Genomic DNA, 17,051 nt, shown 5'->3' with positions numbered 1-17,051 from the left:
TGTCCTTACAGGACCAAGTGTTTGGTTTTGGCACAGTCTGTCCCTTCCTTATCCTAAGCAGGCTCACAAAGGCAGCTCAGTGCTGGGACTAGGCATGGTGGCTCCATTGGCCATATATTCCTGAGAGATTCCTTTGGTTATATCTGTCAGCTTTTGTCCTTTTCTTCCCTTTAGGAATTTAGTTAGCACAGAGAGCAAACCATCCCTTTGGTTACTGTGATACACAGAATCTCATGTTACACATAGATATGCTGTCTGTATCCCACCTTGGTTCCTTCATAGTGCAGCTGCTCTAGATCTGAAGGGATGCTCCCCTGGAAATCAGAGGGCTTGGAGCTAGGCTGAACTCTCAGCTACCATTCAGATGCACTCAGCTCAGAATTTGTTCCTGAATTTTAGCCCTGAATCTCAAGCCCAGTCTGGGTTCTCCTGGCTTTGCTCCGGACAGATGTGTGCTGGGATGCTGGAGCAGCTGATGCTGGCACTTGCGGCTCTTCCCTCCTCCCCTACAGTCCCCGCATGTCCAAGGAAATTGTGAGATTTCCCCACCCCCTCTGTTTGCAAAAGCCAATTCTTGGGGTTGTGGCTTTTAACATGCACAAATGAGTCTAATTTAGTCATTTATTTAGTTGACATATTTATTTGGGATGTTCCTTTGCTTCAGTTAAAGATCCTGTGACCAGTGCCCCAGGCATGCTCAGCAGTACGTGAATGAACAAGATCCATCAATTACTCCTGATTGGATCAAACCGGCTGGGGAGGACTCCCATAACTCATTTCTAGCGCAGCTGGAGCCCCGGTTTTGCTTCTCAGCCTTCCCCATCCATGGACAGAGCAGGGTTCTCTGCATGGCTGGCACTGTACAGGGAGGAGCCACTTTTCAAATCCAGGGCTCTCGGTGTCCCTCTGCTCCCATATGTTGAGCACAGTTGGCAGAGGTTAAACATTCATGCTTGCAGCTCAGGCCACTGCTGCTCAAACCTGCAGTGGAACAGTGTGCAGTACTTCGTTGTCTTCAGCCTGGCTGTGTCTGAGTGTGTGTCAGGCTTCAGCCAAGCTGTGCACCTTGTGAGGTTTGTTTGCTGCTGTCCTTTCTGATGCATCCTGCTGCTGCAGGCTGGAGGGGCTCTTCCATCTCAGTGCGAAACGTGCTTAATAAAACAGAGTTTGTGTTGTCAGGACAGTAATTGAATCAAACCTGCTCTCTCTTCTCTCTTACAGGTTACCAGGACAATGCCAGTACTTAGGGCTGCCGGTTGCTGATTACTTCAAACAGTGGATTAATCTGAAAAAGGTACTTTTGTGCAAGCTGCCATGGCCTCCCTCTCTGTCTCCCCCCCCCTTTTTTTTCCCTTCTTCTTTCCTCTTAAGGAGGTGTCTAATAACTACTGCTGTTTTGCATTGAAATGAGTTATTTTCTCAGAAGCTGGTCTCAGCGAGTCCTCTGGCTCCCTATTGTATCTCCTCTAATAGAGTCTTACTGTACTTGATGGGATATGTTCTGCAGCTGGGGAGAATCCCATTGTGGCAGCACAGTGCAGCGTCTCCATGTAATAGTGGGACACCACAAGGCCTCTCACCAGCAAACGTTTTGTTGATCCCAGTATTGCTCAATCTGTTTTGTTTGCAGCCATGTAAGGCTGCAAGGAGCATGGTTTCCTTCTGATAAAATTCTGGTTGATAAGTAGGGAAACGTGCTGGTATAAAAGTGAGGATTTCCCTTCACGCTGTGCTGTCTAAGCAGCATGTCCACCTAAGAGACCTGTGATTGAGTTGCAAAGCAAAATCCTTTACACTTTGCTGTGTGGTACATTGTCCTTGACTGGCAAGGAGCAGCCTGCCATGCACCAACATGGAAAACATGGTGATGCCCTGAGTAGCAAATGGGAGTGGAAAGAAAAACAAACATGATACCCAGCTGTAGCAGGGCTGGGGAGGCTGAGATCTGTGCAAAGCGTATCTAGGGTGGTCCTTCTGGTTATACCTCGGACTGAGTAGGATTCCCTTCCCCCAATTTCATGTTTTATTTGGGTTTCTGTGCCTTTTCCTTATAATTAGGGGTCTCGATAAGTGGAATTTGCCTGTAAACAGCTTGTTGTAGTTACGGGCTTTTCTTTTGTTCTTTTTATTTATTTATTGTTTCAAATGGAAGCATGAGTGACAGGCTGAGCGGCCGCAGAAGGACAATTTGCATGATCTGTTCCATCAAATGGGGTAGAACATGAACTGAACAAGGGATGCTGGCAGCACATTCCCGGCTGAACTTGTCAAGGGGTCTTGTATTTCCCTGCTGTCAGAGCAAATCTTTTGGCTGATTGCTGGTCCTTGGTAAATGAAATCTGAAAGCACGTTGGGGCATTCTGCAGTTCAGTGACCATTAATGATCGCCATTTGAAGTTCACTAAACTTCCGGTGAATGGATAGCAGCCATATAACCAGCAGGTTGACGGCTTCAGAATAATAATAGTAAAAAAAAAAAATAATCTTGTGTCCCATGACGTTTGCTCAGCGGTAGGTTGATCCAGCTGTGCTCCTCCTCTGCCTCTATGGATGGGTGACTTAGGGCTCTTTTCCATAGCTCAAGGCTTTAGGATTTAGCATAGCGGGAGCTGGGATGTGTCGTAACACAGATATCTGGGCAAACAGCTGTTCTTCAAGATGAGTGTTCATGCACTGAGCTTCAGCACAAACTCTGATAGTGAGCTGGAGACTGTTGGTGAAGCACCAAGCACAGAGCTGAAGGGCGTAGGGAAGCATGGGAGCACTCCCCTGCCCAGCAGGCTGCAGGGGTTGCAGACTGAGTGTGTAGAATGGAACACACGGGATGTGGCTTGTGTCTGCTTGTCCCTGTGCAGGTGTGTTTGTTTTTACCAGAGTGTTTCCAGCCTGAATAAATAATTCTGTGCAAGCAGCAGAATGCAGCAGTCTCAGTTTCTTGTGACTGAGCTCCCAGCATGAGACAAATAAGGATGGATGGGTGACTCGCCCCCCTGCTCCTCCCTTCAAGCTCAGGCGGCCCCTTTTCTCCTCCCTCTGGCAAGATCCTGACTTAGAAACACCTCCTAGGTTGAGTGTGCCTCTGACCTGATCCGTGAAGTGAAGATGTTGGGGGTGGTGTGAAACTGCTAATTTCTAGGTCATGGATAATGTGGAGACTTGGGTCTTTCAGATGTTGAGAAAACAGTTCATCTGAGTGTAAATGGCATGCGTGACTGAGAGCAGCTTCCTGCAGAACAGTCCCACCTGCATCCTGTTGGCTTTTACTTGGGTCTCTGCTTGTGAGCGCTGATAATGAGAGGACCATGCTGAGTTTGGGAGATGCAAATCCGAGTCCAGGGACATGTGCTGGGCAGGTGCGTGCATGAGGCAGACGCAGTTTGTTCCTGTGTATAGTGATGCAACAACGAAATGTATTCCATGTTCCTTCTGCTCATGCACACAGGGCACGTTTGTATTGCACCAGGAAACCTTTTGAGGCTGGTCTGGCCTTGCAGGTGTTGCTGAGCTCCATCCTGCCTGCTGCCATGGTGTCTTGGATCTGAGCTAAACCCTCCTGTGAAAGACAAAGGGAGAAAAGCTGCTCATGCACTTGACCGAGTTTGCAGAAGTTTTACCTTGCCCTGTGCCTCCCCCAGCCTGGTAGCACATCCCTGCTGCCAAGCCTGATCGGTGTTTGCTGACATTTTTAATGTCACTGAGCGATCTTGTATCTCTAGTGAGCTGTCAGGGTAGAGCTGACTCGGGGCAGAGGGTTGATCATGTTCTTCCCTTCGATGAGCTGAGCACAGAAAGAGGGCTGCAGGAAGCAGAGCCGTTCTGTGAATGCCGCAGCATTTTAGCTGTCCCCTTAAACCATCTCTGTGAAAGCCACCATCCTGCCTGCACGTGTCCCTTGTGCTGCTGTCACCTGGCTGCTACCCCACCGGCACCCTCAGGTAGCAGGGATGAGTTTGTGAATGCTTAAATGCTTATTGCACCAGGGATCAGCTCCTGTCTGTGCTGCCCTGGCTCTTTTGGGAGCTGGTGTGGCTCGTTGGGCCAGGGCAGCTGCTTCTATCAGTGCGACATGCAGATGTGCGTCAGGTCAGCCTGCTCTGATTCCCAGCCATCACCTTCAAGCTGGGACTGGTGGCTTCATCTTCTATTTCTTTTCTGGTGGGTATCTGTAGCTTGGAAGCAAACTGCTAATACACACGGACAAATATTTTGTCATCTACTGGCTTTGTGAAATACAACAGAGGAAGGATGTAATAGGATGTTTTTGTTAATGTTTGGCAACTAGAAGTAAACACATCCTAAACAAACAAAAAGCCGTTAGCAAGTCTTTGTCTCTTCTCTGAATTCACAATTCCTTGTGCCTTTGGGATGGAAGGAGTTCTCAGGCACTTGGTGTTAGTGCCATGACCGTTTTGGATGGAGAATATTGAAGTGGATGCAGTTAAGAAATGTCCTGTTTTTTGACACGTCTGAAAGTTACTTCCTAAAGTCTAACCTCTTGAGGGCTTAGGTGATGGCTATCAGTTGCCTGTTGATCGAGTTGCTGGCTATAGGGAATATGAAATGCCTAGTTAAGGTCAGAAATGACAGAGAAGGACTTCTCAGGTGGCGTTTCAAAGCTGAAGCATTAAGCATATGTAGTCAGGCAGCTGGTACTTGAGACCCTGTCCTGCCTGCCTTCATGGGAGCTGTGCTCTCTTAGGTACCTATCCCTGGCTCTGGGGCCCCTGATCCTGGTAAGTAGGTCTTTCAGAAGGATGTCAGATGTTGTGAAGGGAAGCAAAAGCAGAAACATGGCTCCAGTGGTTAGGGAAGTAAAGGATGTCATGTCTGTAGAAACTGGGAGATAAGTGTGTGCAATGGCTTTGGGAATGGAATAGAAGGATTGCTTCTAACAGCAAAACGCATTGCTCTGTATTTACTGAAAGGCAGAGGATGTTGTATCAGTGAGCAAGATGCTGTTATGATAGTGGTTGCTTTAGGTTGACATTTTGCATAGCTGGTTTACAAGAGCTTTCCGAGAGTTGGCTGAGAAGCTCTTGACTGTTCTTGTTGCTTTTTATAAGTCTTTGAACATGGGAGAAGTTCTAGAGGACTCGAAGAAAGCTAATGTTGTACCAGTAATTTAGAAGGGCAAATGGGATGACCGATGAAGTAATTATAGCCCTATCAGCTTGACATTAATTCTGGGCAAAGTAATGAAAAGCCAGATATCATAGATGATTAATAAAGAATGAAAAGAGGGTAATATAATGCCAATCAATGTGGATTTATGGAAACTAGATCTTTTTCAAACTAACTTGATATTTTTTTTATGAGACTGCATGTTTGGTTGATAAAGGTAACCATGTCAATGTAATATACTTCTGGAAGGCATTTGACTTGGTACCTTATGACATTTTGATGAAGAAACAAGAGTGATACAAAATCAACATGGCACACATTACATTGATTAAGAACGAGCGAACTGACAGCTCCTAGCATTTAATTGTAAATGGGTAATCATCGTGGAGTTCTTGTCTTCCTAGTGGGGCCCCAAAGGGATCTATTTCTCAGGCCTCTTGTATTTAGCACTTTTATCAATACCTTGGAAGAAAACATAAAAATCATTTTTGATAAGGTGTGTAGGTACTGCATCCTGGAGGCTGATGCCATTGGGCTTAAAATAGGGCACGTTGAGTAGGAGCAGCGGGGCTGGATCACGTCCTTGTTTGGGACAGCATGAAACACGTTGAGATACTCATAGACATGATAGGGAAGAACCCATCAGTAGGGATTATGGCAGTGGGAAGACTTGATGAGAACTGCAGCATCCGTGAGAACACTCTCTGTATGTTAAAGGCCCTGGAAGCTGCTTAGGATACCAGAGAGAAGGGTGTATGGGTGACTTGGCTGCAGTCCCTGAGCGATACATGGAGAGCCTGAAGGTGGTGAGAGGCTCCTTCAGTCTAGCAGAACAGCAACATAAGCAGCTCCAATGCCCGGAAGCCAAGCGAGATAGTTCAGGTGCAGATTTTAGAGAAGCAATAATTAACCATTGGAACAACTTACCACGGGCTGAGGCGGGTTCTCAAGCTCAGAAGGATTAACCTGGGGCAGGCTCAGTGTCTGAGCAGAAGTTGGCTGCTTTCTCCTGCTTGGTCAGTGCTGGCTGCATCCATCTCAGCGTAGCTCCTGCATCAGGTGAGGGTGCCCTTGGTGGATCCAGAGGGTCTGGGCTGCCTCTGGAGGGACGATGGAGGTTGAGGTGGGCAGGGAGCTTCCTGCTGCCGGGGCTGGAGCCAGCGCCGTGCACGACTTCTCCTTTAAATCTGTCGTGCGGCTGTCTGAACTCTGAAATTTCTTTCACTCTCTCCCTCGCCTTGTTAACATGTGTTGCCTTTGGGGTAATCAGGGAAAAAATATTATGTCCTTTTACAATTACCGGGTTTTGGAATATTAAAATGTCTCTCTGCATCGGCAGTGTTATTTTGATTGGTATTCTAACCTTTGACTAGCCCATAAAGCGAGCCGCTCTTCAAGCCAATATTGCAGGACTGAAATTTAATTCCGAAATGATTCCAGATAATAGGGAGACAGATAATATATGCATGAAGGATATTATGTTTGGACTAAATGCAGCAGGGCCAGGGCTTGGGAGTTGAATAATAGCCCAGAGTGAGTTATAATCTGTGGGACAGAAATACCTTACTGTCAGGGCCAGGAGAGGAACTCTTAAATCAAAGGGAGGGAGCGAGGATATTTGTCTGAATGGGAAAGGGCATGTGGGAGAGTCTGAAGACCCGGCCCTTTGGTCCTGTGGCTGCAGTTGGGCTCCCAGGGGAACCAGAGCCGGAGAATCAGTGCTGCCGGGGTGGCACAGACCCATGTCAGGATAACAGGCTTTGGCTCAGTGGCACGAGCTTATAGTTTCAAAGTAATGATCCCAGCCTCGCATCTCATTTCCTCTCCTTGCAGTCTCAGGAGCTGCTCTTGCTACGGCTGAGGTGGGCTCTAGATACAGCCTGGAGGCTTCGCTGGTTTTGGACGACATGTGGTAGCGTGAGTGCCCATCCCAGGAGGGTAGAGAAGAGCAGGCCATAAAATGTGTGACAATACAAAAGGGCAAAAATACGTTCAACTCCCACAAAATGGAATAAGAATCTTGCTTTCTTTGTCCTTTGGAAGTCCTTAGGGAGAAAGGGAAAAGTTTGCTCTGGGCGGTGGCAATGGACAGCTCTTGGTCATGTTCTTTTCAGAACTCAGCAAAGCATCAGCTGGAACTGTAAGCAGGAGCATCATTGTGCGAGCAGCTGAAGGCAGGTCAGTGTTTGTAGTTCTGCCTGCACACTGCTGGAGCCTGTGGGTGGGAGGAGAGGCAGCTGCTGAGGCCCCTGTGCAGCCCTTGTGCTGTGTGCCATATTGCAGGGCTGCACCTCTCCCCACTGTGGGATGCGAACATCTGTCTGCAGCTCCCATCTGGCTTTGTATGTGCTGCTGCAGAGCTGAAACCGTTTGGTTTGCATGCACGCTGTGGTCGAAAAGACTGTGCGCCCTTGTACTGCAGAAGGCAGCCTGACCCCTGTAGTCAGTCCTGGAGCAAGAGGAGAAGGGATTACAGTCAGTGCGTGTCTTACAGTCATCCTGCTGCATTGCAGGTCAGAAAGAGCTGGAAAGCAAAGGCACACTGCACAGAAGTTGGCCTTTCCTGCTTTCCTGTGTCCCAATCCCACAGCTGGAGTGCAGCAGGGGCACCTGGTGCCTGGACAAGGAGCTGTGCCTTCACCTCTGTGCATTTAAAGGGCAGAAGCTCCATGGAGGAGCATGGAAGTGGCCCTCTGGAGTTCTCCAGAACAGGGATGAGAGGTTAATGAGATTTGCAAGCTTTGGGGATTAGAACATTATCTGGTTTAGTGCTTACTGTCCTGCCCAGCCATTGTGGCTGCAGGAGCTCATGCCATGTTTGCAGGGAGATGTGCCTCCCTGCCTCTCCTGGGCTCAGCGTGAAAGCAGTGAGATATGCTGAACTGGGAGATGGGAGATGCTGTAGTGGAATCTGTATATTAATAAGTGCTTTACACTCATCAAATTAATTAATTAAATCTCTTGGAACCCCAAGGCTACTAAGCAAATTGGGATTAAATTATCTGCTTGCCTGCAGTGGGAGCCCCACGAGGGGTTGTTCTGCAGCCTTTTCCCAACAGCCTGGGCACTGCCTCCCACAGACCAGGACACCCTTGGGTGAGAGATGTGAATATTCTGCTGGCTCCACGGGGCATGGGAGCTCCTGAGCAAGAGCTGTCATGGCGTCATAGTCTGACGTGGTCTGTGAACTCATGAAGGAGTATAATAGCAAGCGTTTTTCTCCTTCATACTTAGAAATGAGACAAGATGGGGAAATAGAGTTCCAAGGAAGAGATGGGATGGTGGGCTTAGATGATCTTACCAGTCCTTTCCAACTGTAATGATTCTATGGTTTTATAGATGGGGCTATTTCAGTAGGAGCTGGAGGTGGTGGTGCATCTGGGGCTGTGCAGCCCCACAGACAAGTTATGGCATTCATTGGGCTTCTTTCTGGGCCACTGAAGACTTCTCACATGACGTTGGAAGGCAGAGGCGAGGGACATTGATTTTATATTTTTAAACAAACTGTGGATATTTAGTGCATGGCCTCATGCCAGCTTCAAGAAAGCCTGCTCGGTGCTTTCCCAGTGTGGTAACCTCTGTCAGCTTGGCTCTGATTGATGCTATTAATATTTCAGAGATCATTTAGGATCTCCACCTTGGCTGGGCTCCTCGCTCAGAGCTGCATGCAGCTGCCTGAGGAGTGTGCTCGCTGCCTGCTGTGTGCTGCCCTGCACGTTGGCACTCATGGGAGCACAGAACCTTGGAAAGCCCATTCCTGGTGCAAAGCCCAAAAGGGGCTTAGCATCTCTGTGCTATGCGTCTCCCTTTGCCATCACACTGAGCACGGTACGGCCCTGCAGAGCTGGCTCTGCTTCAGCCCTTCCTTGGGGTCACTCTTTAGGATCAAGCCATAGAGTTGGTGCTCTCACTCCCTGACTCCTTCAGCAGGAGCTGTGTGCAGCCCCATGCACCCATCCTGCAACTCTGCTGCAGGTAACAGAGCTCCATGGCCCTCCCTTCCTCGCAGATTGCCCTCAGGTAATGTTCTGCTGGCTCAGCTCTCCCGTAGGGTCCCTAAATCCTCCCATGGGCGTGGGGCTGGCACACTACAGGGATGGGGCCCTGACAGCATCAGGAGACAGTGAATCCGTGTGACTGAGCCCCAGACTGTGTTTGCTCTGCCTAATTATCAAAAGTATGAGTTTGTTCTGCTAGGTGCACATTATGCCTTTATTGTGGTGTAATTATGCCAGCTGCCTATGTTTAGTGTCATAAAAAGGAATAAAATGCCCATTACCCGCCTAAAGAATTCTTCTTGTGGGTTTTTTTTATTTTTATTGCTTTGGAGTACACAGTGGGGATATCTTTGATCGGCAATTCTCCATGTAAAATAGCTGGTGAAATACTGTGTTCTCGGAGAGCTCCTCCAGCCAGCAGCAGCCTGTGAAGGCAGCTGGCTGCCAGCCTCTCCCGTTGCCTCTGCTCAGTGCCAGCCTGAGCTGCTGGGCTCAATCACGAGGCCACCATGCTGTCACCGTGCTGCTGTCCCCTGCAGGAGCTCAGCTGTTTCCTCCTCTCCCAGAGCTCCCTCCTTGCCCTTGATCCAGGTGCCCATAGCAAGGCATGCAGGTATGTGGCCAAGTGACTTTTGGGGCAGAAGGATGTACTGAGGATGTGCCCATGTCCTCCAAAAGCAACCACTGGTCGTTTTCCTTCCATGGGTGAGGGCTCACTCTGTGGAAGCGATAGGTTCATTCTGGTGATGCTCTCTGGAAATAAGATGTATAAAGCCACACATCTTTAGAGATGGCTGAAACCTACTTCTCCTCCTTTGCTTTTAATAGTTTCAGTCTCTGGAAATGGAGCTTCTTAGCTTCATTAGGAGCAGGTATGCTGACAACAGATGTCTCGTAGGTATCTGGTTGGGTGGATGGCAAATCTGTTGTTTTCGTAGAGTTGTTTGAGTTAGAAAGGGCTCCTAAAGGCTGTCTAGCCCAGTTCCCCTGCTATGGACAGGGACACGTGCTGTTCAGGTGCTCAGAGCCCCATCCAGCCTGACCTTGAATGATGGAACCTCCACCATCTCTCTGGGCAACCCATTCCAGTGCCTCACTACTCATATTATAGTTTTAATAGATGCGTGTTCCAATTTAGCAATACCTTCAGCAGCTCCCTGGTCGTTCCTGCCTGCACGACATCCCTTTGAATTCCCTCTGCATATTTTTCCCATCAGATGTTCCTTGAAGTGGCCTTCACAGCTCCCAGCCTCCTCCAACGTCACTGCCTGTGCGCCGTCTGCCCGCGGCCCCGCCGAGGAACTGGAGATGCTGATAGCAATCATTGATTAAGAGGGTAATCGTCCTGAAAATTCAGATTGATCAGAAGGCAGAAATGATAACTTGTGTAACTGTGTTTAAAACCACGTCCTGTCAATAGGAGAGTCGCGAGCAGAAAGCAGGGAGAATGGCATGTTGGGGTGGGAGGGAGCCATTCTTCCTCAGGGTCCGCATCAGGATGTTTCCTGTCACTGACTCTGGGCTATTGGAGATTCAATCACTTTTATCTTCCCCTCTCTCTCAATCCAAATGCCTTTTCGTATTAGAAAATTAGAATCAGCTCTGCTCATGCAAGATTTATTAGCTCTGCTGAGCAATACCACAGAAGAGTAAATGATGTCGCATTTCAGGGGCTTTTTACACATTATGACCAAACTTGCAACTTCTTAAGAATTCTTCCACTGAGCCACTGCGGGGTGTGAAAGGACCGGGGAGCCAAACTTCTCTCTGGAAACAGGTCTGCACCAGCCTGGGTGTCTCTTCCTTATTATTTGAATGATTGGATTTGATTGCTAATACGGAGCTTTTCTTTGGGCTCAGTTTCTGTGCTTATTGCTCTGGAAATCAAACTGTAAGAATTGAGCCTGTTCATCACATGTCCCCTTGGCAGAAAGAGTTTTCAGTGCTAAAATGCATCTTTGGAACTCAGCTTCTAGCTGCCCCTCATTTACATCTGAAAAAGGCAAATCCTGATTCCTTCTGGCACCTTCTCCCTTGTCTTTCACACTGGCTGTAAATGCTTTTGTATGTGGTTGCTGACCTTTTATCTTACACAACATGTTTTGTGTAGTGACAGCATAGATGGGTTAGAAGGCGGCTGTGAGACTGGAACAGAAACAAGGTCTCATCTCTCCTGGTGATAGGCTTTAGTCCCTGTGCTGCCTTGGGTCTTTCCATTCTGAGATGGCTTTGCAGGCATTAGATCCATGCAGCGTCTTGCAGCCTGGCTACACAGAAGGGTGACTGGGCTGCCATTCAGCTGCTGAAATCAGGCTGCAGATGGGAATCATTCATAGCCTCATCTGCTGTCATAGTGTGGTGGAGCCTGGTGCCTGCAGCTGGGCTGCTGTCAGTCTTATCTCTGCTTGGGGCCAGCTTCTACTTGCTGTGGCCAAGCCGCTGGGATGGTTGTGGTGCAGTTGGGGTTGGGGTGGCCTTGTGGTAAGACTCTTTTCTGTGGGTTCCAGGTGCCCATCCAGCAGCATGCACCACATTGTGGGCTGCAAGTGCTCAGCCTCTTCTTGGCAGCTTTAGAGACTCTATTAACAAGCAGTGCTAATTACCTTTAAAACAACACCGTACTTGGAACCGTCCAACTGCCAGCCTAACTTGGCACAAAGTTAGACCATTAATCTCAGCAAAAGGCATTTGTGAAGAGGAGCTTGGAGCTGCTGGCAGCAAGGTTTGCTTGTGGAGTGCGGGTGCTTGGGAGGCGGATACTCTTGACAAGCAAAAGGACTTGACTTTTTCCCCTTCCGTGTACAAGCGCTATGTATTATTCAAGGTCTTCTTAAGTCAATGCTGGGTTATTAATCGGTCGCTTCTCTGCATGTTAAATTTCCCTACTAATTTGGAGGCTCTGGGAGAGGGATGCAGCTCTGAGCTCACACAAAGCTGTCCTTCTGTGAGCCTCTGCACACCCTCTGCACTGCATGTGCACTGGGGCTGCTGCAGCCCTGCTGCCTTGGGGTCAGAGGACAGGCTCCAGCTATTGACTTAACACTGACATTTCTGGGTATTCTATGGTCTGCGGGGAAGGGCAGGGGTGCAAAGGCTGTGCAGCCACTCTGGGGCTCCTCTCCCCCCATCTGGCCAAGGCTCTGCCCCAGCCTCCTCCCTCCTCCAGCTCTGGCAAGGCACACGGCACCCGCGCGTTCCAGGAATCACGTCAGCTGTCATTACTTACATTACCTTGATTGGGAACAGTCACTTATGTCACCGTCCATCATCGTGTCTCTCCCAGGAGATGCTGAGGAGGGAGGAGAGGAGCGGGAATTATAAAGCACTTCCGCAGTGCTCTGCCAATCCCACTGAGCATCTATCAGCAGGCAGCCTGGGGGGAAGGTGCTTTGTGATGGATCCCCCCCTGTACCCCACAAAGCCCAGCTTTTGCAGAATCAGAACTGCCCCAGGGAGGAGGGCAGGGCTTAAGGCTGCGGTGGCTTCCTGGCCGTGTGTTAGATGGGAGTTCAGCTGGTCTCCTGCGTGAGCAGAGACAGCAAGCTCTGACCTGCCATCCATCCTGTCATTTTAAAGAACTCTCACTGTATGGATGGGATGGTTTATACGAGCCAGGGGCATTGCTGCTGCTACTCCTATCTGAGTTTGAAGAGCTCTCATGGACCCCAGCTTTAAGCATAGGCTTTGTTGTGCTGGATGGCCTTGGTGTACACAGCTCGCCAAGCAAAGAAAGGATTTCAGAAGAGAGTCATTCTGGGGAAAAAGCAGGTGCATTTTCATGGAGGTGGGATGGCTAGTGAAGTGAGTAAATATGTGCTATAAACATGTTCAGAGCATCTCCCCGTGAAGAACCCAGCACAGCCTTTTTGAGTAAATAGAAAGAGAGCCTGGGTTCAGTTCATATGTCTGTTTTCTTTTCTTTTCTTCTTCTGGTCAACTGTGGCTGTAGATAAGAGTTTTCTATTTGAAGTTCAGAAGGGAAGGGAAATCCATTGTTAGAAGAGGAGACTTTCTTTTTGCTTGATATCTATCTCCAGCGACACAGCGGAGAGGGAAAAGATTTGCTCTGATAAAGGTAGCTTTAAAAAAAAAGCCACACTGAGTGTTGCTTTTCTCTGTACTTCAAAGCTGGAGTAATATGGAGCAGTTTAAAAGAAAAGGGGGAAAAAAAAACAACAACCCAACCCAGCCTCTGCACAGGGGCTGTGAATGCAGAGCCACAATAGAGCAGCATCCTGGCTGGGAATTGTTCCTCTGTGCTCAGTGCGGTGCCTTGGGGTGCAGTTGGTACTGAGGGGAGCACAGCTGGCACCAGTGGGAGTGGGTTGTGCTTCTTGGAGGGGCAACAAGTTGGCTTTCTGTGGTATGGGGCTGCAAGCTGAGCTTGCCCTAGGGTCCAGCTGTTTCCCATCAAAGCAGAGCAGGACAGTGCTAGGAGGGCACCTGCTGAGACCACCCCATTCCTTGCACCCATGCAGTGGTGTTCTATGTGCGGTAGGGCTGCACCCTTGCTATCATCCCCTTTGCTTCCAGCTCCACAGACACCCTCTGGGTAGATGAATGGCACTAAGTGCTCCATTTTCTGGGCTGCTGTTGTGGCTTTCTCTTCATCCCCATCCTAAGCGCAGGTCATGGGCTTCATTCCTGGGATAGTCCAGGAGGTGATGGGTCACCATCTCTGCAGGTGTTTAAGAACTGTGGAAATATGGCACTGAGTGACATGGCCACTGGGCATGGTGAGGACCAGTTGACTGTCGGACTAAAAGATCTTAGTGATCTTTTCCAACCTCAATGATTCTGTGAATGTGAGGGTGCCATGACAGTGCCAGCATCCCTTGGGCTTGCTGAGCACCCCCAACACCTTCCATGAAGCCCTTGCAAGGTGGTTGTAGACACATACTGGTGCTTGAGTCTGGGGAAGAACAGAAAAGGAACCAGCAACTCAGTGCTGGCCTGAGCTCAGGCTGGAAGCAAAAAGATCTCCAGCAAACCTGGGCTGGTCAGAGTTGCTAACGAGCCTTTTCTTTGAGCAATGTTTTACATTCTTTAAAGATTGCAGGGAGCTCTTGGGGAGAATCTGCTAAAGTAAATGGCAGAGTCAAGTGTGCCAGCTTCTTTCTTTCCCCTTTCTTTTTCCTTTTCTTTTTTTTTCTCCCCTCTCTCTCCCTTTCCCCTTTCTTGGTTCTCTTTATTATGTGGAGTTGCTCTGGCTCTTTCTCTCACTTCTGTTTCTCCTTTTGTTCTCTCTTTGTCTATTTATCACACTGTGAAGGTTGAAAGAGATGTTATTAATCTGGGAGAATGAAGGCAGGATTAGTGGTATGAATCGGATTTTGAGAGCTGTAATGATAGAAAGACTCGCTCTGCTGGCGGGCTGCGTGAGTTTGATAAATGGGGAGCACTCCAAACTGACTCGCGCCTTCCTCCGCACTGCTCGCTTTGCCCGCTGGGGCGTGCCATGCTCTCAGATCTGCCAGCCATCCCACACCGCTCCTACCTGAACCAGAGCAAAAAGCCAAGGGTAAATCAGAGACAAATATCTCCCATTGCACTTAAAGAGATCATTTCTTTCAACATCTTTTTCAAACAGAGTCCTGTCAAGTTCTTGGACAGCCTCATTGGTGTGTAGGTAGGATCCTTCTTCAGAGCACGGCTCTGAAGCGCAGCCCTGCGTTCTTGCATCCTACCAGGGCTTTGCGGGGAGCGGCACAGAAAGCTCCCAGGCTGCAAGGCACAAAGAAGCAGGGCAGCACATGGAGGGATGAGCGGGGCCCATCATCTCCAGCCAAGAAGATCCTTCACCCCAGTCATCTTCACCCACTTGAGCCCATCCCTCACTTGGGTTCATATGACACCCTACGAAGCCTTCAAAGCTGGAGACAGACCCAGAGAGTAGAGAGGTGTAACACCGTAACGTAATGGAAAACACAGCAAGGACAGTATGGTAGCAGAGTTCCAGGCCCCGGCAAGTGAAGATAAGCTCAAGTGAGCAGCCACAGATGCAAAAAGATGGAAAAAGCGTATTTACCTTTAGAAGGTTCCAGGTAAGTAGGGGTCTCCAGGAAGCTGCCCTTAAATGAGGTCTGCGAAGGAGTGGATCCGGGTTCCACCCCTTCCAGTCATTCAGCTGTATTGCACACACCTGAGTTCCCCTGGGTTGGCCCTGCCTCACCAGAAGGTGCTCCATCACTGTTTCAGGCTGTAACTTAGCATTTCCACTGCAGAGGGGTATTGCACTTTTAAGCTGGTTGATGAATGAAAGGTTCACAACTCTGGTCCTGTCCCTATTGCAGTGGTGTCACCAAGCATTCATACATGGAAACTGTGCCCTGCCCTGGGACCCTCCTGGTGGTCCTTAGCCTGTGTGTGCCTTCTGCCATGCCCATCTGTATTAGCTGCTTGTTTTACAGCTGGGCTGGGCTCTTATGGTCCAGCACAGGAGCGTTTTGCTGAAGTAAGGTGCTGCATAATATTAACATGCAGTGTGTTGGGAAGGGGTACACTGCTTGTGCCTGTGGGGCCAGGGTATGGTCTTGCCTATAATGAGGCTACCTAGAAGTGGGAGCAAGGCCACAGGCAGTCCAGAGTTGTCCGTGTCCCTTTAACTATGAGGTAATGGACTCCCCCATGCTCGGGCTGAGTTCTCCTCCTGCATTTGCGGCAACGGTAATGATTGTCAAGGTAGAGCTAATGAGACGTGCACATCTTGAAAGGATCTTGGCTTCTGAAACAAAACTAAAAAAAAAAATAAAAATGAAAAGAAGAGAGTGGGGGAAGGAGGGAGAGTCCAACTGCACTGCATCAGCCACACAGAGGGCTGCTTGTCTTCACAGCCTTGGGGATGGAGGAGGTGGAAAGTGGGGTAGGAGAAAGGTGTGCATGGAAAAGGGAATATGAAGAGCTATAATTCCTCCCCATCCCATCCTGCAGTGGGAAGGGGGTGGTGGTTGGGGAGGTCGGGCAGGATCAGGCCCTTCAATAAGGGCCAGTGGGAAGCCAGGGGTATTGCATGTCGCACAGTGTGACAGCCAGCACTTCATCCCCTCCCACTCTCAGTATTTCAGCTTCACAGGTTGAATTGGTTCAGAGCAGCCCAACTCAATGAGGAGAGAAAAGATCAGTCAAATATTTCTTAAATCCCGTCTTTAAGAGCTAAGTGCTTGGCTGGAAATTTAAGGCGGGTAATGAGGCTCTCTTCAGATCAGCTTGTGATGTGGAAACTCCAAGATTGACCGGGCTGCAACTGGAAGGGAGCTGCAGCACAGTGGGGATGGAGTGGCACGGGATCCCCATGCCCAGTGCTCTGCCCATGGTCATGCCATGCCATGACAGCATCTCCCTCACCATCCTGCTGTGCTCTGCTCCTCTCCCAGGCAAGAGCTGGGACCCTCCGAGCTTCCCTCTTTGTATCCAGGTTTTTAGGCCTTCTGTTGTTAATTATTGAGATGTAATAATGTGATTAGTGCACTATTAAAAAAATCGCTGATATGATTACCATGGATTTAATATCACATGATATATCATTACATTGTTACATGGTGACAGATGTAATTGAAATACACTTATTGGAGCCTGGGGTCGTGTTTCATTCAATCGCAGGAGCACCTCCAGGGGGGCAGAACAGAAATGCCTTAAAAAAAAGCATCAGGAGAGGAAATTGTAATGAAAACAAAGAAACTTGCAGCCTGCTCAGATGTGAGGCAACTTCTGCTTTGGCTTTTTCTCCATGGGAATTTAGAAGGGGTCAGGTTAGGAGCATGGTGATGGAGCAGCTGGAGAAGATAGGTCAGCCAAGTTGGAAGGGGACAGGGAGGAGGACTTGTGGCAGGAACTTGCACACAGATGATGGTAGCCATGGTGCTGGGTGAGGGCGTTTTCTGATGTCACAGAGAACAGCAGGTATCTGTCAGTGCTGCGTTGCCCTTGGCAGGA

The 17,051-nt window shown here is 49.0% G+C and overlaps 1 protein-coding gene across 6 annotated transcripts in view; it reads left to right on the top strand.

Moving 5' to 3' along the window:
- The window catches only part of ERI3 (ERI1 exoribonuclease family member 3), a 93,959-nt gene that overhangs the window by 41,147 nt on the left and 35,761 nt on the right, over positions 1 to 17,051 (top strand). For all 6 annotated transcript variants that reach the window (XR_001556889.3, XR_014932804.1, XR_014932805.1 and 3 more), the window contains exon 6: positions 1,222 to 1,294. Coding sequence is in view for 3 of the 6 variants with exons in the window: in XM_015870228.3 (XP_015725714.1) it covers positions 1,222 to 1,294 (73 nt within the window). In the remaining 3 variants the exon portion in view is untranslated. The remainder of the gene's footprint in view (positions 1 to 1,221; positions 1,295 to 17,051) is intronic.

This window comes from Coturnix japonica, chromosome 11 (genome assembly GCF_054131305.1).
Source record: "Coturnix japonica strain WE chromosome 11, WE-NBRP24, whole genome shotgun sequence".
In the NCBI taxonomy this organism is placed as follows: domain Eukaryota; kingdom Metazoa; phylum Chordata; class Aves; order Galliformes; family Phasianidae; genus Coturnix; species Coturnix japonica.
This window is presented reverse-complemented; position numbering and strand designations above follow the sequence as displayed.